The 27,904-nt window shown below is 42.4% G+C and overlaps 1 protein-coding gene across 6 annotated transcripts in view; it reads right to left on the reverse strand.

Annotated features, from left to right (window-relative positions):
- The window catches only part of pcnt (pericentrin), a 38,559-nt gene that overhangs the window by 934 nt on the left and 9,721 nt on the right, over positions 1-27,904 (reverse strand). For 2 of the 6 annotated variants that reach the window (XM_034674599.1, XM_034674596.1), the window contains 52 exons: positions 27,338-27,754; positions 27,038-27,256; positions 26,610-26,705; positions 26,303-26,446; positions 25,847-26,102; positions 25,558-25,637; positions 25,123-25,411; positions 24,775-24,875; positions 24,432-24,543; positions 24,054-24,180; positions 23,707-23,814; positions 23,540-23,618; positions 23,255-23,359; positions 22,427-22,538; positions 22,287-22,327; positions 22,049-22,183; positions 21,722-21,959; positions 21,480-21,630; positions 20,021-20,474; positions 19,706-19,903; positions 19,524-19,595; positions 18,496-18,600; positions 18,048-18,200; positions 17,208-17,354; positions 13,502-13,662; positions 13,037-13,212; positions 12,742-12,896; positions 12,487-12,649; positions 12,098-12,340; positions 11,428-11,660; positions 11,105-11,212; positions 10,895-10,915; positions 10,283-10,519; positions 10,001-10,174; positions 9,624-9,776; positions 8,710-8,889; positions 7,593-8,609; positions 6,602-6,772; positions 6,306-6,495; positions 5,826-6,148; positions 5,622-5,718; positions 4,512-4,684; positions 4,156-4,422; positions 3,874-4,031; positions 3,333-3,462; positions 2,391-3,182; positions 2,080-2,271; positions 1,741-1,959; positions 1,312-1,538; positions 1,156-1,235; positions 919-1,060; positions 695-822 (listed from right to left, as the gene is read on the reverse strand). In XM_034674599.1, the coding sequence (XP_034530490.1) occupies positions 695-822; positions 919-1,060; positions 1,156-1,235; positions 1,312-1,538; positions 1,741-1,959; positions 2,080-2,271; positions 2,391-3,182; positions 3,333-3,462; positions 3,874-4,031; positions 4,156-4,422; positions 4,512-4,684; positions 5,622-5,718; positions 5,826-6,148; positions 6,306-6,495; positions 6,602-6,772; positions 7,593-8,609; positions 8,710-8,889; positions 9,624-9,776; positions 10,001-10,174; positions 10,283-10,519; positions 10,895-10,915; positions 11,105-11,212; positions 11,428-11,660; positions 12,098-12,340; positions 12,487-12,649; positions 12,742-12,896; positions 13,037-13,212; positions 13,502-13,662; positions 17,208-17,354; positions 18,048-18,200; positions 18,496-18,600; positions 19,524-19,595; positions 19,706-19,903; positions 20,021-20,474; positions 21,480-21,630; positions 21,722-21,959; positions 22,049-22,183; positions 22,287-22,327; positions 22,427-22,538; positions 23,255-23,359; positions 23,540-23,618; positions 23,707-23,814; positions 24,054-24,180; positions 24,432-24,543; positions 24,775-24,875; positions 25,123-25,411; positions 25,558-25,637; positions 25,847-26,102; positions 26,303-26,446; positions 26,610-26,705; positions 27,038-27,256; positions 27,338-27,754 (10,249 nt within the window). The remainder of the gene's footprint in view (positions 1-694; positions 823-918; positions 1,061-1,155; positions 1,236-1,311; positions 1,539-1,740; positions 1,960-2,079; positions 2,272-2,390; positions 3,183-3,332; positions 3,463-3,873; positions 4,032-4,155; positions 4,423-4,511; positions 4,685-5,621; positions 5,719-5,825; positions 6,149-6,305; positions 6,496-6,601; positions 6,773-7,592; positions 8,610-8,709; positions 8,890-9,623; positions 9,777-10,000; positions 10,175-10,282; positions 10,520-10,894; positions 10,916-11,104; positions 11,213-11,427; positions 11,661-12,097; positions 12,341-12,486; positions 12,650-12,741; positions 12,897-13,036; positions 13,213-13,501; positions 13,663-17,207; positions 17,355-18,047; positions 18,201-18,495; positions 18,601-19,523; positions 19,596-19,705; positions 19,904-20,020; positions 20,475-21,479; positions 21,631-21,721; positions 21,960-22,048; positions 22,184-22,286; positions 22,328-22,426; positions 22,539-23,254; positions 23,360-23,539; positions 23,619-23,706; positions 23,815-24,053; positions 24,181-24,431; positions 24,544-24,774; positions 24,876-25,122; positions 25,412-25,557; positions 25,638-25,846; positions 26,103-26,302; positions 26,447-26,609; positions 26,706-27,037; positions 27,257-27,337; positions 27,755-27,904) is intronic. The other 4 variants (XM_034674600.1, XM_034674598.1, XM_034674597.1 and 1 more) reach the window with 3 other exon arrangements.

Below are 27,904 nucleotides of genomic sequence, written 5' to 3' on the forward strand. Positions count from 1 at the left end.
TATGTTGGGAGATGTAAGAGCACACAGGGATTGTGGGATTTAAAAACATGCTGTTTTTCAGGAAGGGTGCCACAAAAGAAACAAGTTCTTTTTTTTTTCTTTTTTACTTTAACCAGATCTTTTTCTTTTTATGAACAAATGGAATTAACACTTCCTGAAAAACAAGGGACCAAATTAGGTGACATGCATCTAATGCTGGGATCAGACTACTCAACATATTTGTCCATTGATAATGGGAAAGATTAGATGTTAAAATAAATCATTTTTATCATGACTTGACTGAGAAACATCACTGACTTTTTTGACCCTGGCAAAATCTATTTGTTCTTGTGTGGTCTGATCTTTGTCTAAGAGTTTGACAATGTACTCCTGTCCTGTAACATCTCCCAGTGAGATATCACTCATTGCTTTCTAATGTGGTTCTTAAAAATTTAATGTGGGATGTTTTTAAGTTTTAGGGGTACCTTCACCAGTGTAACCACTAACCTGAATGGACACTCTTCAATATACTACTTTAGATAAATAATCACTGAATGAACTCTATTTTTGTCACAAACATGCTTTACAAGTCAGGAGGTGACAATAACGTGTTTTCTTCCCCCAGTGTTTCCATTGTGGCCCGGATTTCTGGAAAGTTCTTTTTTTAATTCCACACCTTGGTGAATTAGAGTCCATATTTGTAAATGCTGCTCACCTAGCCTGGTTCCCACCAACCGCTGCTGGACCTTCTCCAGAAGGTGAATATGTTCTGTCAGGGTTCGCTCAGGATCCTGAGAGGTCCCTCCTGAAAGCCCAGAGGCCAGACTGCTGCTGGAGTACGACCTGGGGTGAGAAAAATACCTTAGTTTGTGTGGTGAAAGTCTTAAGTATTTCAACAGAATTAAAGTTGATAAGCCTGTGCTGAAGAGGAGTTTTCACCTGTTGTGCAACCTAAAAGGTGATTTGCTGGGTGGGATGAGGGCAGACACTGTGTCTCTATGAACGGCACTGTTGTCTCGGTTTGGTTGCGAGTCAGAATTCAGTCTCAGGTGTTGCCGTCTTAAAACTTCAGCTTTGGGTCCTGCAAGAAACATTTAAATCAAAACTTCTCATTCACACTTTAACTGTTGACTCACCTTCAAGTAATGCATGTCATCATAAAATGTGTCAACTGACCTGAAGCATGCCCATTAACAGCTCCAGGTACGGACAATCGTCTGATTGCTCTGTTCCATTTCCTGGTCAGGAACCTCATCCTGCAAAGTGTTAGATTAGTGTCACACACACAAAAGGCTGAGGACACTTAACTGTTTACATGTTAGTATACATTACCTCGAGACAGCTATGACCACTCGTACAACAGCTCTGAATCGTCCAAGGGGTCTGTGCTGGGAGGAGAGAGGTGGTGACGGCCGTGCCCCCATACGGGCAATGAGACACAGTGTGGCCTGCTCACACTCCTGGAAACCTCCCAACAGCAGCAGCAGGTAACGTTTCTGGTACACCAGAGCTTTCCTGAAGCTCTCAGCGCGCAGGTAACGCTCATACAAACGCTGCACCTGTTGACCGATAGGAATCAAGGTTAATACTACTATCACTGTGTAGCATCAGCGGAACAACAATCTCAGAAACCCTCAGCTATCATGTGAGTATCTATCTTGAGAGTTAAAGCAATCCTTAAGTAATAAACTGAATAATATAATGATATAATGACTTAGGTTGTATATGTCAAAACAAATGTGCATGTATGTTTTTACTGACCTTTAAGTTGTTAGTCAAATCATTGATAGGTCTGTTCTCAGTTTCTGTGGTGACCTTGGCTAGCTCATTCTCTGTGCGACGCAGCTCTCGCTCCAGGCAGGTGAGTCTGTGTTTGAGGGCGGCTTTCTCCTGACTCAGTGATGTGACACGCTCAGTCAGCTCCGAGTTCTCCTCCAACAACTTTTCCAGCAGCTTGGGCGAGGACGGCCTGGACTGATTCTACATGGGGGGGTTACAGGGTTTACAGATCAAGAAAAAAGGTCCCCGTTTCACTGTAAATTCCCAGTTTTACTGTATTGTTACAATAACCTTGATCATTTGTCAATTCTCAGTGTGTACCTGCTTGCTTTGATGTGCGCTACCCGTTTGGAAGTTGCTCCGTGAGGATGAAGACTTGTGTTGCTGCCCTGTTGTCCTTCCAGACAGTCTTTGAGCAGCCATCTCTCTCTCCTCTCTTTCCAGTTCTTCCAAAGTGTGCTGCAGCTCCTGCATGCGCTGCTGGTCCTGTTGCCTCAACAACTCCAGCTCACACTAAAACAAACATTTCAGAAGGCAGTGTGTTGATTTTTTACTCAATATTCTTAAATATATCTTAGATTAAATCATTACATTTGTGAGAGTTGTTAGAGTTGTGAAAAGAGCGTAAGTACCAGTTTGTTATTAGTCTTCTCCTGTCTTCTCTCCCTCTCCATCTGCTCCTGCCTCTCCTTCCTCCTCTCTCTGTCCCACTGCTCCTCCCTCTCCCTCTCTTTGTCCTTCAGCAGTCGCAGTCTCTCCTTCAGCTCGGACAGCTCCACCCCTTGGTGTCTGAACTGCTCCCGCTCCTTTTCTAAGGCCCGACTGGCTTCCTGTTTCTGTTCTCTCAAGGCTTCAACAGCGACACGATGTCGAGTGGCAGCCTCCTGCTCCCTCTGCAGCTCCTCCCTCCTTGTTCTGTCCTCCTCTTCCCATCTCCTCCTGCTCTGCAGTAGCTCAGCCCTCAGTTTGTCCGTCGCAGCAGCCAGCTCCTCCCCCTGCCGTCGCTCTTGCTCAAGCTGGGCGCGCAGGTCGGAGATGAACTTCCTGTCTCTGGCTTCATCGGACTGGTGTCTGCGGCTGAGTTCATCCACCTGCCTGGAGCACCGGCCTCTCTCTTCATCCAGCTGTCTGTGAGCATCTGCAACTTTAGAGTGAACTTCTGCGAGGCGAGACTCTGCTTCAGTCAGGAGGCGTTCAAGACGAGTCCTTTCTTGGAAGCTCAGCTCTTGTTGGTGAGCAGAACTTTGGCGTTCATCTTCCAGCTCCTTCTGATTGTCACCTAGACGTTTCTCCAGAAGCACGCTGCGGGACTGCTCGATCTGGAGCTCTCGTCTGAGGTTGCTGCAGGCCACCTTCTCCTGCTCCACCTGACCTTTCAGAGCCATGACCTCCGACCTCTGCTGCTCAGCAGATATGTGCACAGCCTGGAGAGGGAAGAGAAGGGTCACCTTACAGAGTTTAAAAAGGGAAGCTTGAGCACCCCATACATTCATCACATTGTTTGATGCTTAAAAAGGAAAACGTTGAGCTACAGAGTGGCGAGTATGTACGACTTGGCATTCTACTCCTCTCACCTCTCTCTTTTCCTCCTCCTCTCTGTCCCTTCGGAGACTCAGAGCTCTCTCCTGCTCCAGTTGTTGCTGAAGCTCCTGCAATCGGCTCTGCTCCCTCCTCAAAGCTTCCTCGCCCTCTTCAACAGCCAGCCTGAAGAAAAGCACAGTTTAAATTGATCTTCTAAACTTTGTGCTGCATGAAAAAAATCTTGAAGTCTGACAGAAGCACGGTGGAGAACAAAAATGACTTCCCGCTATGAAATAAATGAGGAATTATGATTTCAACAATGATGTTGAAACAACCATAGCTGAAAATATACATAAAAGTCAATTAAATTAAATCAAAATAAATAACTTTTGGGTCTATTTCAAATGCTATTTGAAAGCTAAACAAAAACCTATAATAAACCTAATGCATAATATTAGCAAGTAAAACATTTTAAAAAGTGTTGCTGCTTTTCTATACAACTGGAAATATATATGTTGTAATCTGTTTTTAGATATGAAGTCACTTTTTGTGTAAGATGTGTTAACTGATGTTATTATGAGATGTGCACTATACCTCAGCGACTGTGTTTTGTTCTTCTGCTCTTGCTGTGTGTCATGAGCACATTTCAGGTGTCTTTGGCTCTCCTCAAGCTCTGCCCTCAGTTGATATTCTACCTGTCCGTCAGTGCAGAACTGATCTCTGTGCCAGTCATCATCACCCCTGGAGTCAGTCTGTGGGAGAAAGAAGAAAGTCATCAGCACAAAAAAAAAAACACAAGACAACTACAAGTTTCAAAACTTCAGGCAAATTATCAAACATAGTCGTTCACATTCCCCCCTTCAGTGTTAAACATACTTGTGTGTGTCTCTGAGCCATCCGACAGAGCAGCTCTCTGAGAGCGATCACAGTCTCCTGAAGCGCCCTCTTCTCCTGCTGCCAGCCCATTGGAGGGTTGGAGGACGGTTTGTCCTGGGGGTCCAGTGGTGTGGAGCTTTCTTCAGAGTAATGACTCACTGAAAAGACTTTCAAGTCCCCACCGTGAGGCTGGGTTGAAGAAGTGCCTCGACGCTGGGACAAAGTGAGAATCCTGCAGCTTTCTTGATACACTTTCTTCAACAGAGCCTGCAGAAAAAAGACAACAATCAAGTTAAATTTCTACTAAATCTTTATTATTAGTACAGTGACTTACTAGTAGTATAAATGAAACCTACCTGGAGTTCAGGTGACAGCAGGTCATCACTGTAGCTCATGCTCCCTGCAGCACTGTCTGTGTTAACTGTGGGGTTAATTCCTCTGCAGCGGAGATACTCAACAAACTGAGCGTCCAGCCTTTCAGTCTGTTCTAACTCCACTCTCAGCCTCGCACCCAACTCTGAACTCACATCTGAAACAAAACAGAGGAAGGAAGTATAAAATACCAGCAAACATTTCTCCTTTTTTATATCAAAACCTAAGAATGAATTGATCAAACTAGTATGAAGCGTAATTAGCCAAAGCATGTTTTTTTGAGTGCTGCAATCAACCAAACTATTCAAAACACAAAAAGGTGAAGAAGAGGGCAGGTAATGATGACCTGCCCTCTTTTACCCATAACACTCTCTTCAGCAGTCTGATAAACACAAGCATGCCACAAAAAATAACCTAAGAAAACCACACACACAAAAAGCAAGGTACACCATTAAACCTGAAAAACATGCACATGGTGATGTACCTTGTTATGTTTATTTTGAGTCAACCTCACATGCACTATTGGTGATTTTTGCATTGGTCAGTGATGACACATTTTTTCAATGATTTTCGCGCCAGGTTTCTGCCATGAATACTAAAATATCACAATAATGATTATTAATTTCCAGGAGACATAATACACTAAATACAAACAAATGTGTACTGTAATTTGATAGAAAAGCTACATGTTTGTTTTTACACAGCAGAGCACTGGAGTTTTGGGCAAACTGTTTAGCTTTTCTTTGTAGGTGAGTGCAAATAAGTAAAGAGGTTTTCTTTTTTGAAATATGCATGCCTGTATAAGAATCACTGGGATTTCTGTTTGTATATCTGACAGGTCAGGGCAATCTGATATCATTTGTTGCCGAATATAGCTTTTAAACTTGCAGATTTACAACGTGCAGTGCAAAACAGTCAGTGATATCTGTCCAAAGTCAAGAAAACTAGATCTGCTTTATCAGAACAAAAATATCTTTCAAAAAGTTTTTCCTGTTCCAAGCAACCCCTGCATCCTCCATTTAGCTAAACACAGTTGACAGAAAATCTTCCCAGTCATGATCATTGCATATTGGTTTAAGTGTGCTGATACGTACTGCTGCCATATCCATCACTGGCCCATTCTGGAGCAGACAAGGAGGAGGTGGAGCCAAGAGGAGATGGAGGTGTTGTTAGTCCTTCCAACTCACGCACCTAAGAAAAAGTGATTACATAAAAATGGAACTTAAATTAAACCACAACTGAAGTTAAAAAAAAAAAAAAATCACAGCATATGTCAAAGTCAGTGTTGGACTGTTTACCTTGTCAGTGTCCACCGAGTCGATCATGGAGAAATTGTCCGACATGGAGCCTGGGGAGTGGGTACTCTGTGTGGCCGGCTCTGGTGTGATGGTCCTGGAATGCGGAGGCTCCATTTCAACCCTGAGAGAGGTTTTGACCTCCGGGAAACCTAGGCCTGTGCTGTTCAGTGTGCTGAGCTCGGACAGGCGAGAGCCGAGAACCGAGGCGTGGAAGTGCTCTGGTATTCTGTCTTCGGAACGCTCGAGTCTCCTCAAAACCTCCGGAGAGCTCAGAGAGGCTTCATCGCGGGAAACGCCATCCTCAAAGGCTCTGTGAGAAATATCTGACAGGTAGCAAAAATAAATACTATTATGAGATTTCTTCTTTAAAATGTTCCCCGTGCAGCACTGTGGAGCTGCTTTTAATTATTGTTGTGCAATAGGCTTATTATTTGAAACCATAAAAGCAGAGAGTATGTTCAAGCTTGAAGAGGCACTTACCTTTCTGTGAGTATCCTTGTAGGTGAGGTAGTGTTTGCTGCTGCTGACAGATCTGTCTGAGTTGCTGTAGTTCTCTTTGCTGATAGGCCAGTTCCTCTTCTTGAACAGCCAGGTCCTCTTGTAGATGTCGAAGCTCCGCTTTCAGCCGCCGGTTGTCTGTCTCCAGGTCGACTAGGGCTCTGTCTTTGGTCTGATGGTCAGAAACGAGTAACAGAAGATAGCTGTCAACAATGAGCAAGGATGACAGATTTAACTCCAGCTTCTATAAAAACGGACTTTCCATGAAATACTCCCACCTGTCCTTCTACATGTAGTTTCTCAGCTCTTTCCGCGCTGCTACTCAGTCCTTGTTTCACCGCGGTCAGTTCCGTCCATAGAGCCTGACACTCAGTCCTTAGTCTGGTGAGCTCAGCCTCCTTTTGTCTCAAGGCAGCATCTGCTTTGGCCAGAGTCACCTCTGCATGTGTCTATCACAAAGAAAATATTCTTATAGAGCAGCTTGAATCAACATAATCCTCTCTATAACCAAAAATAATGAAGCTCTGCAATATATCATAACTTACATCCGTTCATAAATCTCAGTTTTCACAGGAATAGAAACCTCATATCTACTTTCATTTAATGAAACAGCTGATTTTAACTGCAGCTTCCACATGCATGAAGGTCATTTGGTCCTGCTGCTTTAACCTCTTGCAACTTCTCTGTCCTCTCTAACAACCTTAGCTACATTTGCTAAAGACAAAACAAACAAGAACTCGTCAAAAACTGCTCTGACTTCAAAGACAGCACCCTAACAGATAGATTACAGCCTCCATGTTTACACAAGAGCGACCACTTCTCCTTACCACATCCTGTCAAGATGGAATGTGAAAATGTTAGTTAAAGTGCAGCAGAGCTTTAAACAACAACAGCTAACACAGATTATCTTCCTTCTTCCTCACTCAAACGTAACTTCCCCTGCATTAGTCAGATTCTGCTGTCTCAGGAGCGACGCTGTGGTGACGTGTTACGGCCGTTAACTATAACCAGATGTGGTCTTGCCTGCAGTCACAAAAAACGGCGGCAAGATATTTCCTGTCTTTTACACAGGACCTGCTGAGGCAAGTTTACCAATTCAAAACCCAGACTTTATCTAAACCAGCAGCAGACTGTAGAAAAAGAGCAAGATAATTACAGGTCTGTTATACTGCATAGTTTGCAAACTAATCATTTAAACAGAGCATCATCAAACTGATTTGCACTTTGTTTTGAGCTTTTAAAACTAAAAACATCACATATGACGCTCACCAACACCTCCTTTTGCGCCTCCTCTTGACTGCTTTCCCTCTCACTGAGCTGAAGCGTCAGGTTCTGGATGCAGGCTCTCATTGAGGTCACCTCCTGTCTGAGCCTTTCAATTTCCACCTGAAGTTGTCCCTCCCTCCTCCTCAGTGCCTCTCGCTCCACAGAAAGCTCTTCTTTCACAGTCTCCAGAGTTTTAACCTTCGTCCTCTCCTCAGCAACCAGCTCCTCCATGTCCACCACCTCGGCTCGTCCCTCCTGGACCTGTCTCTCCAGAGTCAGGCTGGATTCTTGAAGGACTTCTGTTTCCATTTTCATCTCTTGCTTCTTCGCTCTGAGAGCTGTGATTTCCCTCATGCTCTCCTGTTCTTTCTTTTGGAGTTCCAAAATCAGAGAGCTGAGCTGGGTGTTCTTCTCATGCAGGGCGCTAATCTCTTTGGCTTCAGTTTGATAACTATTTCTCTCCTCTTGTGACAGCTTTCTCTTCTCTTCTATCTGGGCTCTGAGTTCCTTCAGCTCAGCCTCTCTAGCTGTGAGGTTACCTTGGAGTTCATCGTTCCTCCCTCTCTCAGCTTTCAGCTTCTTTCCAAACTCCTCTCCGTGCCCTCTGTACTCTTCCTCCTGAGTGAGCAGCAGTCTCTCCAGTCCATCTTTTTCTGCCACAGCGGTGTCCAGTTGACTCTGAAGAGCTTTGAGGCGAGATCGAAACGGGCGAGACGATTTCGCTTGATTTAGACTGAGCTCCTGCTTCAGGCTTCTTGGTCCTGCCCTCCTCTCTTGCTCCTGGACAGGGTAGTGTCGAGGTTCTGGGCTAGGAGCCGGTGAGGGATTGATGCTGTCGCCATCCTGAGAGTCACTGACTTCATGCAGGTTGGGGCCTAGAGTGGCAAGTTCTGCCTGCAGTGTGCTGATGACCTCATGAAGGCGTTCCTCTTCTTCCTGTTTGTCCTCACGCACTCTCACAACCTCAGACTTAAGGTGCTCCACCTGTGAGCGCAGATCCTCCAGCTCAACCTCCAAAACCTTAACATAAGAATCAGAAGTGAAAAGTTTCATCATGACCTCTTCAGGTATTAACATGTTGAAACTCTCAGTATGTATTGTCTGCACAACTTGTGCTTACCTTGTTGTCCCTGGTACTCTCCAGCTCCTGCTCAAGCCTTTGGATCTCGTTGCTGAGGTGGTCGATCTCGTGATTTTTCTCCTGGAGTAACGCAGAGGGGAGGTTCTCTTCATCCCTTTCCTCCACCTCACTTTGTTCATCGTTCTCCTCCTTGAGGATGGTGAGAGCAGACACATTTTCCTGCAGGCAGAGTAGTACATACCACTTAAGATCAACACAGGACGATTAAGAGCTTTTAAAGACGAGGGAGAAAAAGAAAATATTTGGAAATAGTTCTCAGTGGATTAATAAAGGCTTCAAATTACACCGTTTGTTTTGTTTACGATGGGCATTTGGATGTTAAGTCAAGAGAAAAATTATTATCTGGAGGATTTCTTTGTTTTTTTTAAACTTTGTTTAAGTTGCCTAAACTGAAATAAAAACAGTCATCTATACATTTGTGCTGTATTTTTTTTTTACATAGTTTCACGAAATATTATATGATAATAAACGAAAGTCAAAAGATGTACATTAAAATTAATTAAATAATAAATAACAGTAGAAAATAAATGATTCAATAAATCAACAAAAAAAGGAAGGCAGACAAGAAAAAAAACAGCATCTCATTCCACAAACTGAGTGCTGGGGGCTCAGGTTCTAACCGCCTAATAGTGATGCATTTCACCACTGATGTCAACAGTATTTGTAAGAGGTACTTATTGCCTCTTTATTTAAAACGTTTAAAAACATATGTAAAATCCATTTGGCAACATTAGGTTGTTTTGTCCCTTTAACTGTTTATATGGACCCCAAATGGGAAATAGCAGTATGGATAGTTGATGAGGATGGACGTTTCTTGTGGATGACTTACAAGCTGCCTATAGAACATGCAGTAGATAGATACCAGTGTGGCATAAAGACAAGCGAGCACTTACTTCTAAAGCAGCAATCTGTTCCTGGAGCTCCTTCACATGAGCTGCATTTTGATTGGTCAGCAGCTCCAGCTGTAGTGTGAGGTGTTTCAGTTCGACCTCTTTGATGCTCAAGTCACTCTGCACAGTCTCCAGCTGGCTGAGCAGGATCTCAGCCTAAAAATAATAACATTAGTTAACATGTTAATGAGGATAGCAGATCAAATTCAAGTTCTACAATCACAAAAGTGTTCTGTAGTGGGTTATAAACATCTTTCACCTACAGCCGGCGCACAAATTCACATTGGTTCCAAAAGGTGGCAGTGCAGTCGAAAGCATGTATTTACAACCATCACGTATAAGCTGAAGTCATGTTGTACCAGACATAAAATCCAACAGACCTCTTGCTCTTTGCTCTGCAGGCTCTGCTGAGCGGTGTCCAGGGCATCTCTCAGCTCCTGGGTGGGGTCACGTGAGTTGTCGTGGTAACAGTGCCTTGTCTCATCCAGTTTGGACTGAAGGGCAGAGATCTGAAGCCTGTTGGACAGCTGCTGCTGCTCCAGAGCCTGCTTATCCTAACAAAAGTGAGTGCATTCATCAGAACAAAGGAACCTTCAAGTACACTTGGTATTTAAAGCGATTTCAGGGTTGTATACAGAAGAGTGTTTGGTGTGTTTTCTCACTTGTGTCAGCTCTTGTTCTCTCAGCTTTGCTCTGTGGAGCTCTTGTTCCAGCTGACTGACAGATCTGTCACTCTCAGTACTGTTGAGTAGGGCTTGTTCAAGCTCTCTGATTCGTCCAGCTAGCTTGTCTATCTCCTCATTGCGCTCTGCAAGGTCCCGCTGGGCCTGCTGATTGGCTGCAAGCAAGGATGCATGGTCTTCCGTCTTGTCTTTGATCATAGTCTGCAGACTCTCCACCTACAGATACAAAGACACATTTTTAGGTATGTTTCTGGAGTATTTATTCGGGGAAAGGGATTTGCGGATAGAAAACTACACGATTTGTAGAGAAATAAGCCATTCCGGATCCGCAGCCGCCAGTACTAAATATAAAAAGTTATGCCATTCCAGAGAGTAGTGACGCAGAGGAGAAAGGCAAATGAAGTGCAGAACAGAAGCAGATGAATATTGAGGAACAGGCAATGACATGAGGGTGAATGTAGAACTTATGACAAGCACATATCACAACTAAGAATGAATCTATGGATGATTGCACAGGAATAATGATGAATGATGCACACCATGCACAAGAGTCAGAGGAGCTAAGAGATGTAGGCTAGTTAGAGTTCATACCTGCAGAACCAAGTCCTCAAACTACAGCAATCCGTTCAGCGCAAGGGATAAACACAACAAAAGTCAGGCTCATTGGCAAACAAACAATGCATTCATCACTTCAACCTTTTCAGAAATACTACATATTGTTTTGTTAACAACATTCCATCAAAAAATGCTTTAGACAAAAAACACACACTGCAAATGCAAGGCATCTTATGTAGGTCTCACCCTGTGTCCTTTACTATCCACGCTTGCTGTCTGTCTGAGTTGGGCCTCCAGCCTTCTGATCTCCTGCTGGAACTCATCCCTCTCATGTTCACGCTCCACAGCCTGCTCCTATACGCACAGCAAATGATGTGAAAGAGTGTGACCACTACATTAGGCAGCGACATGAAAATATCAACTCTGACATTCTCAAAGTGGAGGAAAGTACAAGCAATTACAGCAATTTCAGCTGCAGATAAAAAGACGAATAAAGGACTAAGCTTTACATCAAAATAAGATGGTCTCTTTTTTTTTTTCTTAGTTCACCAATATTTGCTTAAACTAACCTCGATAAACTGGCGGTCATGTTTCAGTTGTTTCTCAAGCGCTTGGACTCGCTGGTGGAGGTCTTCTGTATGAGTCTTGTGGTGCTGCTCCGTCTCCAGGCCCTTTGTCTCCTGCTCGTCTAGCTCTCTTTCCAGGGCCCTGAGGCGCAGGGACAGAGAACTGCGGTCCTTCTCTGCCTGCCGCTGCAAGTCCAGCCGATCCCGAGCCAGGCGCTCAGTCTCTTCCAGAAGAGCTAGAAATATTTAAAAAAGGAAGCTTAGTTTTAAATTTAAAATATAAAACAGTAGTTTTATTCAGTAGCAGAAATTAGTTAGAGTTATTACACATAATGCGCTTTTTCTTCAGAAAAGGCGATGAAGTATCAGGGTTTAAGAAGAAAAAGGACACAGCACTCCACGTCTTTGCTACAAGCTAATCGCGGTGTTACAAACCGCAACCTCACACAGCACTGCAAAGAAACTGCATATTCATCCCCACCCCCTCATCACACACTCATACTCCACGCTGACCTACAAACCTGTCTCAGGATCTAAAATGAGCCAATGGCCTACGGAGAAAAGACAAATCTGAGCACAGACATTATATAAGTGTGCGGTCAAGCGCATCTAACAGGTCATGTAACATTTTATATCAGACACACACGCGTGAATTTGTGGATGCTGTGCTCACCTTTCTCCCTCTCCCCAAGGCCTGCAGAAAGATGCTCCTTCTGGCGCAGGAGAAGTGTGTGCTCCTCGCCGAGCTCCTGATGCTTCAGTCTGAGGCTGTCCAGCTCTGTGGTGAGGCCCTGCATCTGGTGCAGCTTCACCTTCAGGTCCTCCAGCTCTTCTACTAATCTCTCTTCCTGGGACTCCTTCTGCTGCAGGGACTCCTCGAGGATGGCTTTTTCAGCTACATAGCCCTCCAGAAGCCCTGATCACAACATTTAGAGTCAAAGAGTTCATGTGAGAGGGGGGAAAAAAACAGACAGATTAATCAGTTAATTGTAACAACTCATTTGCAATATGTTGCCTGACAGCATAAAATGGGTCAGTTAAGGGAAGCAGAGTCACGCTCACCCTCGGCCTTGTGGAGCTCCAGCTGGAGTTGACTCTTCAGCTTGGCTTCTTGATCGAGCTGCTCCAACAGGAGCTTGTGCTGCTCAAGGAGCTGAGCGGAGTCTTCTCTGCCCTTAGAGAACTTTTCCTCCAGAGAAAGGTGGACATCATGAGTCTGCTCCAGCTGGAAAGAAAGTGAGGATAAAAAAACTTTTATCGAAAACTATTTATATTGATGGTTGAGATAACAGCGAATGTGGGTGTATGCTCCTATACCTGTGTGTTGGCCTCGTTGAGCAGCTCCAGCAGCATGTCAACAGTGTGACGCAGTCTGCTGCAGGCATTCAGAGCGGCTTCTTCTCCCCCAGGATTGATCTGAGTGTCTGAAACCAGCAGGCTCTCGCACAGCAGGTGGGTCAGCTCCAGTTCATCTGAAGTGAAGTTTACAACGGAAATATTATACAAATATTCAAATGCTTCATTTAAAGAAACCCCTTCGGCTATTCTGTAACCCTGAACAAGACTGAGCGGTGTCCTCAGAGCATGTTATGTAAATTTGAAATCAACAGACCTGAGTCTTGAGCATCCTTGTTTGCACTTGTTGAGCTCCTCTGATGGGACGCCCGCTCAGATGTCTTAGCTCGGGCACTGATCTTTTGTCCAATCAGCTCTTCTGTAGCAATTGTGCTGCGAATCATCTCAATCAGCACCTTCTTCAGCTTTTCATTGGCGTGGTTGAGGTTACATCTGTGAAAAACAGGAGTGGCACATCAGACACGCAATTAGCAAAGCAAAATATATGTAATCTAGAGAAAAATCATCAGTTATATAAAATAAATATCATGAAGTCTTGCACCTAAAAGACCAGTTTGGGCAAAGAGTAATATATGAAATAATGTTGGAGCTTTCACTTAAAGCTATTGCAGCAAAAAAATACCATTGGAAATAGACAGTCGTCTTCCTGATGGTTTTGATTACAGTTTAGGTTATATGGAGCGTCTGAAACGGGTAAATCGAGCTGTTGTACATCGCTTACCTTTCCTCTTTGGCAGTCTGCAGGTCATCAGTGAGCATCTTCAGTAGGTTTCCTCCCTCCTGACTCTCACGATCCCTTCGTTGGAGGAGAGTGTCCAACGTGTCCATCTCTGCACGCTTCCCTTCTAACTCTCCCTGAAGACAGCTGACCTCTGCTCGCAGCTGGACAAATGGACACAGAAATAGTTTGTTAAATTACTTCCTGTCTCCCATCCTATGTTTGCAGTCTAGTCCCAGACAGTACAGAAACATCTGACTAGACTAAATGAATTGAATGCATTCATCTCCAGCTGGTTTGAAAAGTATGACAAAAAGGTCTGAAATGCCTCTGCCAACAATTAAAATTGTTTTTTCTTTCAATCAGTTTCCAGTAGAATGTAACAGTGGCTGAGGACAACAGATGTTTCTTAATCAAAATATTTGAAAAGCCACCCTCAAAGAAAATATTTCCCCAAGAAGGTCACATTAAACAGGAAAGGTTTTACTGTGTGAATTTATAGAGGAAAGGGTCTCTTTTTTTCTGTTTCTTTGCAGTGCATGCTTTGTTCTGCTATTGCAAGAAAAGTCTTTTGACAAACAGATTTTTGGCGGTCAAAGGTGTAGTGATCGGTTGATCCGCCTCCCCTTGAGAACCTGAGTCTCAGTGGATGTTTGTGCAAACTTGAAGAGACTCTCTCCAGGCTTTCCTGGGAGATTGCTTCAAATGTGAAAAGGCCGTGAGTGTTTTTTCCCCAGGAAATTATTAAGTCAGAGAACAGCTGATTGCAGATTCTGTAGTTTAAGAGTTGTCACCTCATATTTAACATGACTTAATGATTGCTTTTTAATGGCAATTGTATCGTTCATATCAACTAATTATATGTACTATTTAGGTTACACTTCTTTTATATCAACTTTATATGGCATCATGTTGAGTAGTTCTGTCCTTCTATATATGCCCATGTATTTTTCAGCCATGTGATGGTATAAAAGGAACCTCACCTGTTTCTGTTTTTTCACTACGCCCTTATTAAGACTCTGAGGGTCGAAACCAGTTAGCGTGGTTTCCTGATTGTTACGTTTTTTAAGCGTTATGCCCTGAACTATTTAAGGCTTTTTAAACTTATTCCTTCACTCAGACTAGTGTCCCTGAAGACAGCCTCTGTATTGTGGCTTCCCTTTGATAGTAACACTCGATTCTTCAAGAGCACCAGGCTTTAACCTGGGGTTTGCCATATTACCTCCCTGAGCACGCGGTAACATTGTTTCCTCTTCACTTCATCATTTTAATCTAAAATACTAGTAGTGTCTCAGTGTATGCATCTTGAGTTATGGCCAAAAATGGTATTTGGAGGGGGAACTGGTTGTCAAATGTTAATGTCGATGTAACCTTTCAGTCTAAAAAGATGTCAGAGCCACATTATGACGTATTTCCCTCTGACTGCTCTGGGATATTGCATTTAAAGAATTGTAATGACAGAAGGTGAGACAAAATAAAGCCTGCTGCCATGGCTGTGACCGGCATGGAGGTATTAAACAAATAAGTCACATGGCCAACAACATCCTGCCAGAGCCAGGAGCAGATGGCATGTTCTGCATTAAAAAGCCAATCATACCAGATGTTGATTGTGAGAGAGATCAGCCTCATCCACAGACAACCAGAATACAGTCAACACATCCTCTGCAACATCTAAAACACATCCCTCTTTCTCTGACCCAAGTTAAAGCAACCTGACACACACACACACTGACTGTAATCTTCAAGCCTCCTTGGCAGAAGTATGGCTGTTTCTTTCCAAGCCAGAGCGGGATTGAGGCGAGCAAACTTCTCCCTTCACAGCTGCACTCTCTCTCAGAAGGGACTTTATCAGTTTTCTTCCAGGTGTGGATGAGCTTTACTTACCTCTGGTTCCCCAGTCCAGTCATTCTCCCTCTCTTCCTCGGTCTGTCTGTCCTCTCACTACGACTTGCTTCCCTCTCTTTTCCCTCTACCTCCCGCTCTCTCACATCAAACATGTCTCAAGCAGCCACCTGCCTCAACCAAACAATACTGTTGCTCTGACAACAGCACCCTCCCAACCACTCCTAAGCTTCTCTCTGCAGACTTCGTGGAGGGGGTTTGCATGAGTGTGTGTGTTTTAATCTCTCACTGTGCCAGCCAAGCCAGGCAGGTGCCATGGAAACAAATGTTGATATGCATGAGGCCCAATAATCGTGATTAAAGGCAATTAATTAGGGATTTTAAACAACTCAGTCATTTGGGTCATGGGGAACTTCAGAAACTGTTTATTCATGGAGGGGTCTTATGCAATCAAAATGTGTTTTATGGTAACAGAAATGAAGGTAACTACACAGGAAGTTAATGATTAATGAATAGAACAGATTTAGAATGCTTCACAACCACAACACAAGAGAATATGTTGCTTCAGTGACTCAAAACAACCTGGGAAATAATTAACTAAAAATCCCAAGAAATGATTTCTGATTTATTTTATGATCGTTTTTTTACTTAACAAAAAGCAAGTTATATTTTGGACATTTTTGACTTTATTGACGAGACAGCTGAAGAGAGACAGGAAATGTGGGGAGTAGAGGATGGGTGAAGACATGCAGCGAACCAGCGACCGCTACACTGAGGACTATAGCCTCTACTATGGGGCCACGCTAAAACCGCTAGGCCAACAAGGCCCCGTTCCACTGAAATTAAGTAAGAAGCGTAAGTATTTTTATAGACCGTTATTAATTAATGAATTAATGATGGAGAAGGGGTGGGATTTAATAAGTTTGACTTCTTCCTACTCTGTTTCGGATATTTGAATACAAATTCATAGTAGTGAGGATACAATTTATAAGTATTATTATTAAGATTATTATTTTTGCATTTTATATAACGATTTTTACATATTTGAAATAAACACTATGAAATCAAATCAAATATTTATTATGATTGCAGGCCTAAATAATAAACTACAGTGTTTCTGGCTATGAAATAACACAAAATGTTAAGCTCTTATTAGATAAGAATTATCAACCTTCACATATACATGGCAGTGGGTAAAATAGTTAAAAATTCCATTCTTCAAATGTCTTGTTTAATTCTACAAACAGTCTAAACCATAAAATACTCATAATATTCAAAAATAAAAGAAAGGCAATAAATCTCTACAACTCACCAAGATATCTTAATCAGGGAGATTTTCTGGATTACTAGCTGAAGGATTATATAATTACCTTAAATAATTAATTATTACATTTTCTAGCTATCCACTACTTGATTAATCAGCCGGTAATTTTGGTTCTTCAGCGAAAGAGTCAGATCCACACAAATCACATACGTACCACCAGTTATGTATGGTAATTCATCGATATCATAATCTTTTGTAAGAGATGTAACTATATGCAAGGAAGAGAGGAAGAAAATGTCCTATGGATTATTTTTCATCTCACTCAGTTCTCGAATTGTCCATCTTTACTGATCAGCAGTTTCTCTTTCGTTCACTGATTTTGTGCTTTGAACCTCAACACCCATAATGCAACACAAATGAAAAGTGGAGCTGCAGGTGTTACCTTCTTCAAGCTTTTCATTTGCACCAGTAATGTTAAAAAAACTGTAAAAGCCTGGACCATGCGTGTGAGTGCGTGTGAGTGCGTGTGAGTGCGTGTGAGTGCGTGTGAGTGCGTGTGTGCGTGTATGCGTGTGTGCGTGTGTGCGTGTGTGCGTGTGGTACCTGGGCCACCACAGCATCCAGCTGCTGAAGCTGGGCAGTGAGCTGACTCATTTTGCCGGTGTAGCTCTGCTCCTTCTCCTCCTGTTCAGATATGAAGCTCCGCTTCAAGTCCTCAAGCTCCGCCTGCTTCTGCTCCTCACACTCCGTCTTTGAAAAAACAATGACGTTGGATAACCAAATAAAAGATGCAGACCAGCATCTTAAAAAGCTGCAGGGTTGTTAAGGGTTAGATGTTCCACAGCTAAAGAAACCTCTAGTCATCATGTCTCACTGGCTTATGACTGAAATGTTTGGGGGGGGTAAAAAAAAAAAAAGTACATGCAGCCTTCAAATCTTCTGCATCAGAGGATAAAAAGCTTAGATCCATCCATTTAGCCACCGCTCAGATTGCAGAAACACAAAACACATGTACACAGCCCAGCAGATTCAGAGAACAGGGAGACCGATGCACAAAACACTTCTACACATATGATGGTGGGATTATGTGGACACTGGGTTTGAATAAAGCTCCAGTGGGAAAGGGTCCAACAGAAAGAACTGTCCCTGAGAATGAACTGGTGCAGCTGGAGCTTAGAGCGGGCAATGTCAAAACAAACACACACACACTACAGCTTTCCATAATCCAGAGCTATTACATAATGTCTCTAAAAACAGGCACACAAATAAATATTGATAGAGTAATTTGAGAAAGATGAGAACGATGACAAAGACACTTTTTCACGGGTTACTGTTATATGACGGCAACATGGCTGCTACAAAAAGTTCACATATTAAAGAACTGTAGAAAAATGCCTTAAAGCTCCCTAAACAGGCCATCTTTCTCCTCATCTCCTCTTTTACCTTCAACTGATTAATCCGGTCCTGCAGCCTCTCCTCTGATTGGACTTTAAGGAGCTCCACCTCTTCTAGGAAGTGCTGCCGTTGCCTCGATGACTCCACTTCCAGCTCTCTGCGGCATGCCTCCAACTCTCGTGCAGAGACGCTCCTCAGCTCCTGCAGCGCACATGAACAGTGTATTTGGATTAATACTCCACCATCCAGTTGGTTCAAATGCTCACAGTCAGAGGGGTTCTCAGAAAAAGATCCAAATAAATACCCTTCGCCTCTACACACAAGTCGACCATTATAAAAGGATGAACAACAACCCTGTGTAATCCTCTCCCTAATGGGGTGTAAGAGCCACAAAGACATAACTCAACCGACAAGCACGAAGAACGACTCAGCAGGCAGAGCTTTGGATGTTAACTCACCATGTAAATGACACAGATCCACACATGCATACACATACCTGTAGCTGGAGTTCATGCTGCTCAGTTAGTTGCTTTTTCTCATTAGAGCAGGTACGTGAGAGCTCCTCAAGAGCAAAGCTGTGTTGTTGTTCCACTTCTAAAACCTGCAAAATGATGAAAAGAAGAAACATTTACTAACCGTTTAAAACATCAACAAACTAGAAAATGGAAAATTAGAAAAGCCACCAAGATTTGTTGTTGTTTGCATTTAAAATCTACATTATTTAACAATATTTGTGAAAATAACACATTTTGAATATTGCACGTCACTGACAATATTGAGATGAAATGCTCCTTTAAATAAATGTGTTTAACCTGTGTTCGTGAGCACCGCCTCTTTGATTCAGACTAAACTAGTTGTTTAAGAAATACAAACAACAACAACAACAAATCAGGAAATGGCTTGTATGCAACTAGCTTATCATAGCGACTCTGAATAAACTTGATTCATCTGACTTCTATGCTCTCTCCCGCTCCCTCTTCCCAGCTGTGCGGCACACACCAATTCCTGCTTTTTTGGGATGCTTTTTGACTGGCTGTCAGTGTTTCTGTCTTCTAAGGCAGAAATAACTAGCTGAGTGGAACAGACAGTTTGCACGACAATGGCTGGCATGCTTGTTTGATGTAACATTTGGTGGGAGGGGCTTAGCTGTATGATATGAGGGAGTAGAAATAGAGGCTGAAGGGTTTTAAGGTGGAAAGTTCATGTTGCTGACTACAACTTTGAGGTCTCGCAAAAATATTAAGACTGGCAGCATGCAGGACAGCATGATGCATTTGTTTGTTATTTTATGTCATGCTTTAACCCCCCAAGGTGTTCTACTGTAGTAGGAAGCAATGTTTGTGAGGGCCAGATATCAAATTTATAATTTAGATTTTTTCCCCCAAAAATTAAGTCAAAGGAAAATTAATATTTTACACTTATATCACCTTATAGACCTCCAAGTCTTATGTTGAGCACTAGACAGCGCTTACATTATATTGTGAGAGGGCACTGAGTAAGAACACCAAAGTAATGTGTATGTACCTGCTTCTTTATGGTCTCCAGTGCGTTGCAGTGTTCAGTATCCAAGGCCTCTTTTTGAGCTGCCAGCTCAGTCTGTAAAGAAAACAAAAAGCAGGAAACACTTTTAAAACTTGCTTGTTGGTGGAATGGTAGTTGAATTGATGACTGTTTACCAGAAGTCTACCAACCGTCTTTATGCTCACCTTGTGAACGTGGCTGAGCTCAGCTGCCATGGCCCTAAACTTCTCAATGTGCACCTGAGCCAGCTCCTTCCTCAGTTCCTCCCTGACAGACAGCTGCTCTGCGGCAGTGCGCTCCATCAGCTGCCTCTGCTCTGACTTCTGGCGGTTCAGACCTTGGTGATGTCTTTCTTTGAGTTGCATAATTTCATCACGCAATGTCTGATAGAACAAAAAAGGATAATGGAAGAACTCTAAATAACAGCACTATTGTGTATTTGTTGAGAACATCAAACTGCTAACATAATGTTTTGCATAATGTTTTATTTATGTCCTTACTTGCACTTCTTTTAGGTACGTTGCCTCCAAAGTGTCCATATTACCAAGCATCCTCTTTTCCAGTTCATCCCTCTCTTCCTGGTGTTTTCGAGCTAGCTCGGCCTCCAAAGCCTCCAGCTGAGCCAGGTTGGTCTCCTTCAACATAATCTCCAGACTTTCATGGTCTGTCTTGAGTTTTAAACTGAGAGCCTCTTCCAAGGCGACAAGCTCAGCGCTGTGTTTGGATTCTAGCTCAACAGTCAGAGCTTCAAGCTGCCCTCTGTGACTGGCACTGAGAGAGTCCAGTTGTGCTTTGTGTTTGGCATTGAGTGCATCCATCTCTTGGGAGTGTTTGTTCAGTAGTGTGTCTCTCTCATGTTGCAGTTCAGTTTGATGGTTGCTCTTCAGCTCTGACAGAGAGGTTTCATATCTTTGGCACAAACTTTGCTCCATTGATGCTTTTTGATCTTGAAACCTAAACAGAGAGAGAAAAAAAAAGCATTTATAAAAGGGCCTTAAGTCATTTTTGAAGACTTAGTTCTCAGTGATGTGAGGACATTTTCATACCATGAGAGCTACACTGGAGCAAAGATCTCTGGTCAATTAACACTTATTGATTTTACATGCAAAGGACTTTGTAAGCTGCTCACAGAGCACATAGAGGACCTCATCCCTTTATCTTCTTTTTATACTACCAGAACTAGGAGTAAAAGAAGTTCAAGATTATGTTCAAAGGGACCTTAACCATGGTATGTAAGAGCAGTCTTAAAAAAAGAAGGCGCCAGTTAAGCGCACATTGGTAGTTTGCACAATGTACACAATCTGAGTCCTCTCTGCATCAGCCCAGCTGGGCTTTGTTTCCCCCACTTTTCTTCCTCTACTTCCTGACTCTGTACTGTCCTATCTACTAACAGGTCAAACTTAAAAACAATAGTCTCTTAAAAAAATAAATTTAAAAAAAGTCCATGGTCAAGTTTTATTTTTATGTAACCAAAACACACAAAAACAACTCCAACCATGGCGTCCTACATCTTGTTGTAATGTTCTGACCAACCAATCGGCAGCTTTCAGCTCGCCAGTATTGCTTTTGGCCTTGCCAATAACAACAAAGGGACAGCATTTGATTGGTGCGCTGTTCTTGACAAGAGGACAATCCCCTGTATATTATTTTATTATCTTTACTGCTGAGAGACTTTAGTAGAGTAAATTATCATATAAGATGAGATTTACTAATTTTCTAAATCCTTAAAATGAACACCTTTCTCAAGTAAAACCAATAAAATGATGTCATTTTGCAAATATTGTCAGTTTGTGTTTCTATTCCAGATCATATGCATGTAACAATACACTGAATTTTAGATACAAATAATTAAACAATAGTGACTGTAATTTGAGGATAGAGTATTGACTGTGTCAAATGCACCCATCAAACCACCGACACCTAGTTAATGATGAAGACTTGAGGATCTCGAGAGCTCACCTATCATGTGCTTGTCGTAGCCGCTCCTCACTTCGCTCCTGGAGGAGATCAGTGAGCTCCTTCATGTCTGTTGCCATACGACTCTTCGCCTGTTTCAACTCACTGTCATACTGGGCCTCAAGTCTTTGCCTCACTACGATGACCTGTGGGCCTGAAAGACACACACAGCAAGTTATACAATACATATCATTCATTTCTAATATAATGACAAACATCCTACAGACAACCAATTACAGTCTTACTCTCATCGTTGTCAAGTGCTGCCTGAAGAGCCTTTAACTTCTCCCTCTCCTCGTGAAGAGATTTTTCGAAGCCTGTCCTCTCTTCCTCCATCTCTCTGTCATGATTTGACTTCAGGGCAGCAAGTTCATCTCCATGCTTCTCTTGGAGTTCTTGTCTAAGCCTCTTCATCTCCTCCTGTAAACGACCCTTCTCTTGTTTCAGAGCTTCTTCTCGCTGGGGTTCAACATCAATGTCCTGCTTCAAGAATAAAGAAATTTTTTGAAATTTCCACATTGCATCATTAATTGGTACATTTAAAACTGCATAGACTGTGTACACTTGCATACCTTTTGTGCACTGTGTTGCGTTTCAGCATCATGTTGTACACTAAAGCCGGACACTCTTTTCTCCAGGTTGTGGATGATGGTCATGCTTGCTTGTAGCTCCTCAGTGTAACACCACATCCGCTGTTCAACTTCCACCTAATCAAAACAACATGTGTTGTTATTGTATAACATTGTAACAAATTACTCAAAGAATCACCGTGTGGTTTGATCTAATAATTATCTGATTGTATTTTCTTACCTCAGCCTGCCGAGCTGCCTCAAAACGAAGTTGGGTCAGGTCTGCAAATAAAGAAGTAAATAAATAAATAAATAGAATACAATTATTATTTATATGATTTCACTTCATGGATTGTCAGTTTTATAGAATGTGTAAGCAACCTTGTAAGTGACAGTCAGACAGTTTGGCTCTGAGTTGCTCCAGCTCCAGTGCGTGACGAGTCTTGATCTCCTGCAGTTCTTCATAGTAGAAGTCCGTGAGGTCGGAGCGCACCTGAAGTACAACAATCGTGTAAAAAAAAAAAAAGGAAAAGAAAGACATTTGTGAATAAAAGGGCAATCATAATCTGCCAGAACCTTAGTCTGAAAGCTCATGGAAATTATCCAAGCCCACATTTTACACATCCCGACATTCAGGACCACTTCACACTGTGATCAGTCAGCTGAGTGGAAGAGATAAACTGTTTGAATAAAAGTGACTGATCAAGTTAAAATCCATACAACCGAGCCCATCACTCTGAACATCTGCCAGGTGAGAGTCTGAAAATGTGAGCAGTTACCTTTTCTTTAAAAAAAAAAAAAAAAAAAAGTAGTGTGTAGTATTTAGCAAAACTGATTTTAGTCTTTTATATCTACACAAGGAATGAGGTTTTGGATTGTAAAATCTCAACAAATGTAAGATCATACTGATCATGTATTACAGAGGCTTCTTGTCCTCGAATGCCACCGTTGCTTCTTCTGTAATCTGGCGGCTTGATTTCACTAAATATTTTTATTTCTACACACTGTACCTTTAAAAATAGTGCACCCCTCAAGCGTTTACCTCCACTTTTAAAAAAAATGTTAACACTTGTAATTTCAAGAATGGTCATAAAACACTTCTTAGAAACTTGCTCTGGGAAAGATTTACCTAAGGCCCCTCTTACATTCACCTTCTTAATTAGTCCTTGTGAAATTAAGCATTTAGATTGAGACGAGTTTATGTCTGACCTGTTGCAGCTCTTCCTTGAAGGACAGAGCCATAGTAGTTCGAAGATTTGAAAGCTCCACTGTGTGTTTTTCCTCCCGTTCAAGTAGCAAACTGTCAAGCTCTTCCTGGATTGGACATGATATGATGCTTAGAACACTTTTATGATCAAAACTGCAAAACTGATATTTGCAGAAGAATGAACTCCTGTATTTTGTGAAACTTGAGCTGGAGATTTCATCCAAATTGGGACATTCAAAGCACTTTGAATTGAATATATACATTTTTCTATTCAAGCATGCATTCACCTTTTGTTTCTCCAGGTTAAGGCTAGTATCAAGAGCCATGTGATCTTTCCCCCCCTCTGCTTGGCTCTGGGAGATGAAACTGAAACAGAAAGACAATTTTTTTTTTTCCAATGCATCTAAGTTTGTAGGGCATGTATCTGGTCTGAAGTTACATTCTCTTTGCATACCTAGTTAGTACAGACTCTTCCATGGCACCTTCCACTAGCCTCAGCTGGAGCAGAGCGATTTCCTCTCTGTAGCTCTCCTCTGTGACCTGCAACCGCTGCTCAAAGTACCTAGAGGGGGGAAAAGTTATAGTATATATATATATATATATATATATATATATATATATATATATATATATAAGACAGGGTTGAAAAAGGAGAATTTAAAGATAACTAACATAAAAAATGTACCCTGGACTCTAACTTTTAAACTTAGAGTACAAGAAGATGAGACTTTTGAGGGAATAACATGAATCTGGACTCAGTGTGCATATGTGTGTGCCCCTGTAAGCCAGCTATTCTCATACCTCCTCAAGCTTTCCAGCTCAGCCTCATTCTGCTCCTTTATTTCCCGTTTTTGATCATTAAACTCTGACTTCAGGCGCTCAATGTCATCGACACGAGACGAGCGAGCGCGCAGCTGCTCCTTCAGCTCTATGAAAAGAAAGTAAGAGCACAAAAAAACACAGAACATCTTGAGGATGCAGAAAATAAAGTGCACTCATGTCACACAAAGGAATTTTTAAAACATCCGCTGCAAATTACATCACATACAAAATGTTTCAGTGAGGCGTATTTAATACAGCTTTGAGTTCTGAGTGGGTTTGTTGTGCATATTTAGATAAATGCAGCTGATTAAACTAAAGCGCTGGCAAGCACATGCCAGACTGGTTTAACAAGCTCACCTCCCAGCTCTTGCCGACTTGTCCTCATGCTCTCCAGCTGGCTCCACAGCTGACCTACTTCTTCTTCTGAGCTCTGCTTTAATAAGGTCTTCTCCTCCTGCAGGCGCAGAACCTGGTTCATACAGAGGAACAAAAAAACTTACTGTAACTTAGACTAAGATTACATTTTTTGTACATTCCTTTTTGTTTTTGTTTCATAGACTGGAGCTAGCTAAATTCACAGGAATGTCCAGATATTGACAAATATGTTTTAAGTTCTGTATATAAATGTTAGGGCCAGTGTAGAGGAATCAAACACAATTAGCAACTTGGCTACATATTCATGTAATTTGAGTGAACTCACCTCCTGCTGCAGTTTGTGTTCCTGCTCCTGTAGGTGGAGTGCTTGCTTTTCTTTCTCCTGCAGCACTGCCTTATGACTAGAAACCAACTCCTCCAGAGCACCTTAGTAACATTCAAGATGACATCAGCTAAGCACTAACAATTCAGATAAACTGGGACACAAAACCCACAGTGGTCACCCGGTCATAAATTTAACTGATCATGTATACTAAGCTCTAGCTTGAGCGGACAGATGCTGATTGAAATTAGGACGTCATTTTTAAATAATGAATATAGAAGATGTGCAGCCTTGGTGGAAATACAGACTGAGTTAATAACAGACAGCAGGGTGTAAAGAAGAGAAACTCACTAGCAGCTGCATTTCTGTCAGCCCAGGCTTGTTTAAGCTCCTCCTCCAGTTTCTGCTTCTCCTCCTCACTGGACGTCTTTAGTTCCTCCAGCCGGGCAGATGACCCCCGCAGCTCTGACTGCATCTTGGACAGAGCTGCCTGAGCTTCTGTAAGAGCTTTGTTGGTTTGCGTGAGGGATGCCTGGGTGTCAGCAAGTTCCTTCTGGGTTGCAGTGAGAGTGTTCTGGCTATCTGAGAGAAGTTTTGACTGGGTGCTCTTAGCGTTGTTCTCCCACTGTGACCTTAAAGCCTGGGAGAAAGAGAGGACCAAAATTAACTGGAATATGTATTTAAATATTAAACTTGGCATAACTTCAAAAATAAACTATGAAATGGTCTGGAATTTTTATATAAAGTTGTTATCAAACAAATTGCAACACATTCATAATGCTCAACCTGTATCTCTTTGGCCTGCTTCTCCTCCACTGCAGCTCTCTCCTGAGCTATAGTCGTCTCCCACTGCTGCTTCAACTTATCTGTGCATACAAAACACACAAACACATTAGTTCACCCACATTAAAGAACTTGAAGTTTACATCTGCCACTGTGTCCTGAACAAGCTTTTAAAAGAATGAGGGTGACTCACCCACATTCATAATGGCACACAGGTTGAGTGCACCTGCAGGCAAACATGAAAAGGAACACGCTATGTGAACGGCTTAAAAGCCCTCTCATCCAAACTCACTCATGTTTTGTAGGTGCAGCTCACGCAGTCCCTCCTGCTGCTCCTGGTTCTGCTGTCTGATCTGGTCCAGATCGAGCTGATGTCGACTCTGCAGTAGAGCACTTTCTTGTGCGAATGTGTCCCTCAGGGAGGCCTGGACTTTAGCGACAGAGGACTCCTGCTCCTGTTGAGAGTTCAACTGGGAGTGCTCCAGCTGGGAGTTGTGGGCGCTGGTCAGGCTCAAGTGCAAGGCTTCAAGCTCAGTGGTCCTTTGGACCTATGGTGAATGAAGCCTTGGTTTGAGAGAGAGCTTTGGTAGGGACTGCATAGAGGGTTGTGTGCTAAATTAAGACATTTACTAAATCTTATGAAGTGTCAAGATTTATACAACTAGATTGTATAAAGGAGGAAAAAGGAGAGAAGACATACAAAAGTGATGGAGAGGTCGAACTGTTCCTGAGTATGTATCTAGTATACCTTAGCCTGCTGCAGCTCAGCCTGGTGGGCGGCCTCAAGGCTCTCCCTCAGCTCCATGGACAGCTCCGTCCTCAGCTGGTTGAGTTCCTCATTGTGTTTGGCCGTCAGCTCTGAAACCATCCTCTCATGTTCGCGTTCAGTCACCTGAAGTGAAGAAAACGAAATATGAATTTTTTTTTAAATAGAAAAATAAAGCAAAAGTTAATTTGTAATTTATTTATTATAGGATAGCCCCCTTGAGATGCAGCATCTCGTTTTCAAGGGGGTCCCAAACAACCAATTGATATGTCTCACTGAGTGTGTATACCTGTTTGATGAGGCTGATCTGCCTCTTCTGTTCTTCTTCCATCACCACCTGCTTCTTCAGCAGTTCCGACTCCAAGTGAGAGTTAAGCTCTGAGATCTAGGGAATTATGTAAATATATCAAGGAAATTAACATACTAAAAATGCAATCACACAAATTAAGAGCCCCAATATATCAGCAGCATCCATTTTAGCTTTAATTAAAAAAAAAAAAATGTCATCTTAATGCCGGATATGAATAAAAGGTAAATTACACAGTAAGTAATGATCAAAATATACGATACATAATACAACATTTCATAACTAAAGAGTAGGCATCATTGGACAGAGTCCTCAGAGCTGGAAGTTTGAAGGTTTCTGACCAACTTTGACATTTTTTACAATATGCATGCAATAAAATGAACCGGTGATTTGGTCGCAGTTTCTCCCACCTCTGTTCGATGCTTCTCCCTCAGATCTTTCATCTCCAGTTGGTGAGATGTCTTCAGTCTTTCTGCAGCCTCCTCAACCACCATAGCCTGCTTCTCAAATAGAGCCTTCACCTCCTCCTCCCTCTCCCTTCTCTGCTCCTCCAGGAGATGCCTCATACTGAGAAGATCTTTGTCCTTCTCCTGCCTCTCGTCTTCCCATTTCTCCTTTTCTTCGGCAAACTATAAAAGTCACACATTGTTAATCATGCTGACATCAGGTTTGGATTGAAACAAAGATATTAAAATCAACTGTTATCATACCTTATCATCTTTGTCTTTGAGCATATTCTCAAACTGTTCCAGTTCCTCCTCTAAGACTTGCTCTATGCTTCTGATCTGTTGGTCCATCTCCTCCTCTTTCCTACTGTGCTTCTCCCTCTCCTGCTCCGCCTCTGCTCGGGCCTCCTCCAGGTCAGCCATGTTTTGTCTCAAGCAGGATATCTGAGATTCTAGCTCATTCTTCTCTTTTTCAGCACTGCTCAGCCAGCCCTGCCTCTTGTCAAGCTCTTCCTGTAATCTTTCCAGCTCGGTCTGAACCTCAAGAACCCGTTGGCGAGTTGTTTCAAGCTTTTTTAAGGTTTCATCCCGATCCATGGTCATTTGACCCAGTAAAGCTGCTGTGGTTTTGAGCGTTGTTTTTGTTTCCTCTAGCTCTGAGCTGAGAAGTTCACAGTGAGTCTTGAGAAAGAGAGAAAGAGAAATTATGTTAGCTTCTTGTAAATCACACTCATTTATCATTTCAAAAGATTGTTCGTTCCTGGCTTGTCTGGCATTATTTTTATCTAAATCATGCAGAGACTAGCATGTTTACATTCATATTAAGTGGTT

The sequence above is a fragment of the Notolabrus celidotus genome, chromosome 22, assembly GCF_009762535.1.
Source record: "Notolabrus celidotus isolate fNotCel1 chromosome 22, fNotCel1.pri, whole genome shotgun sequence".
Lineage (NCBI taxonomy): Eukaryota > Metazoa > Chordata > Actinopteri > Labriformes > Labridae > Notolabrus > Notolabrus celidotus.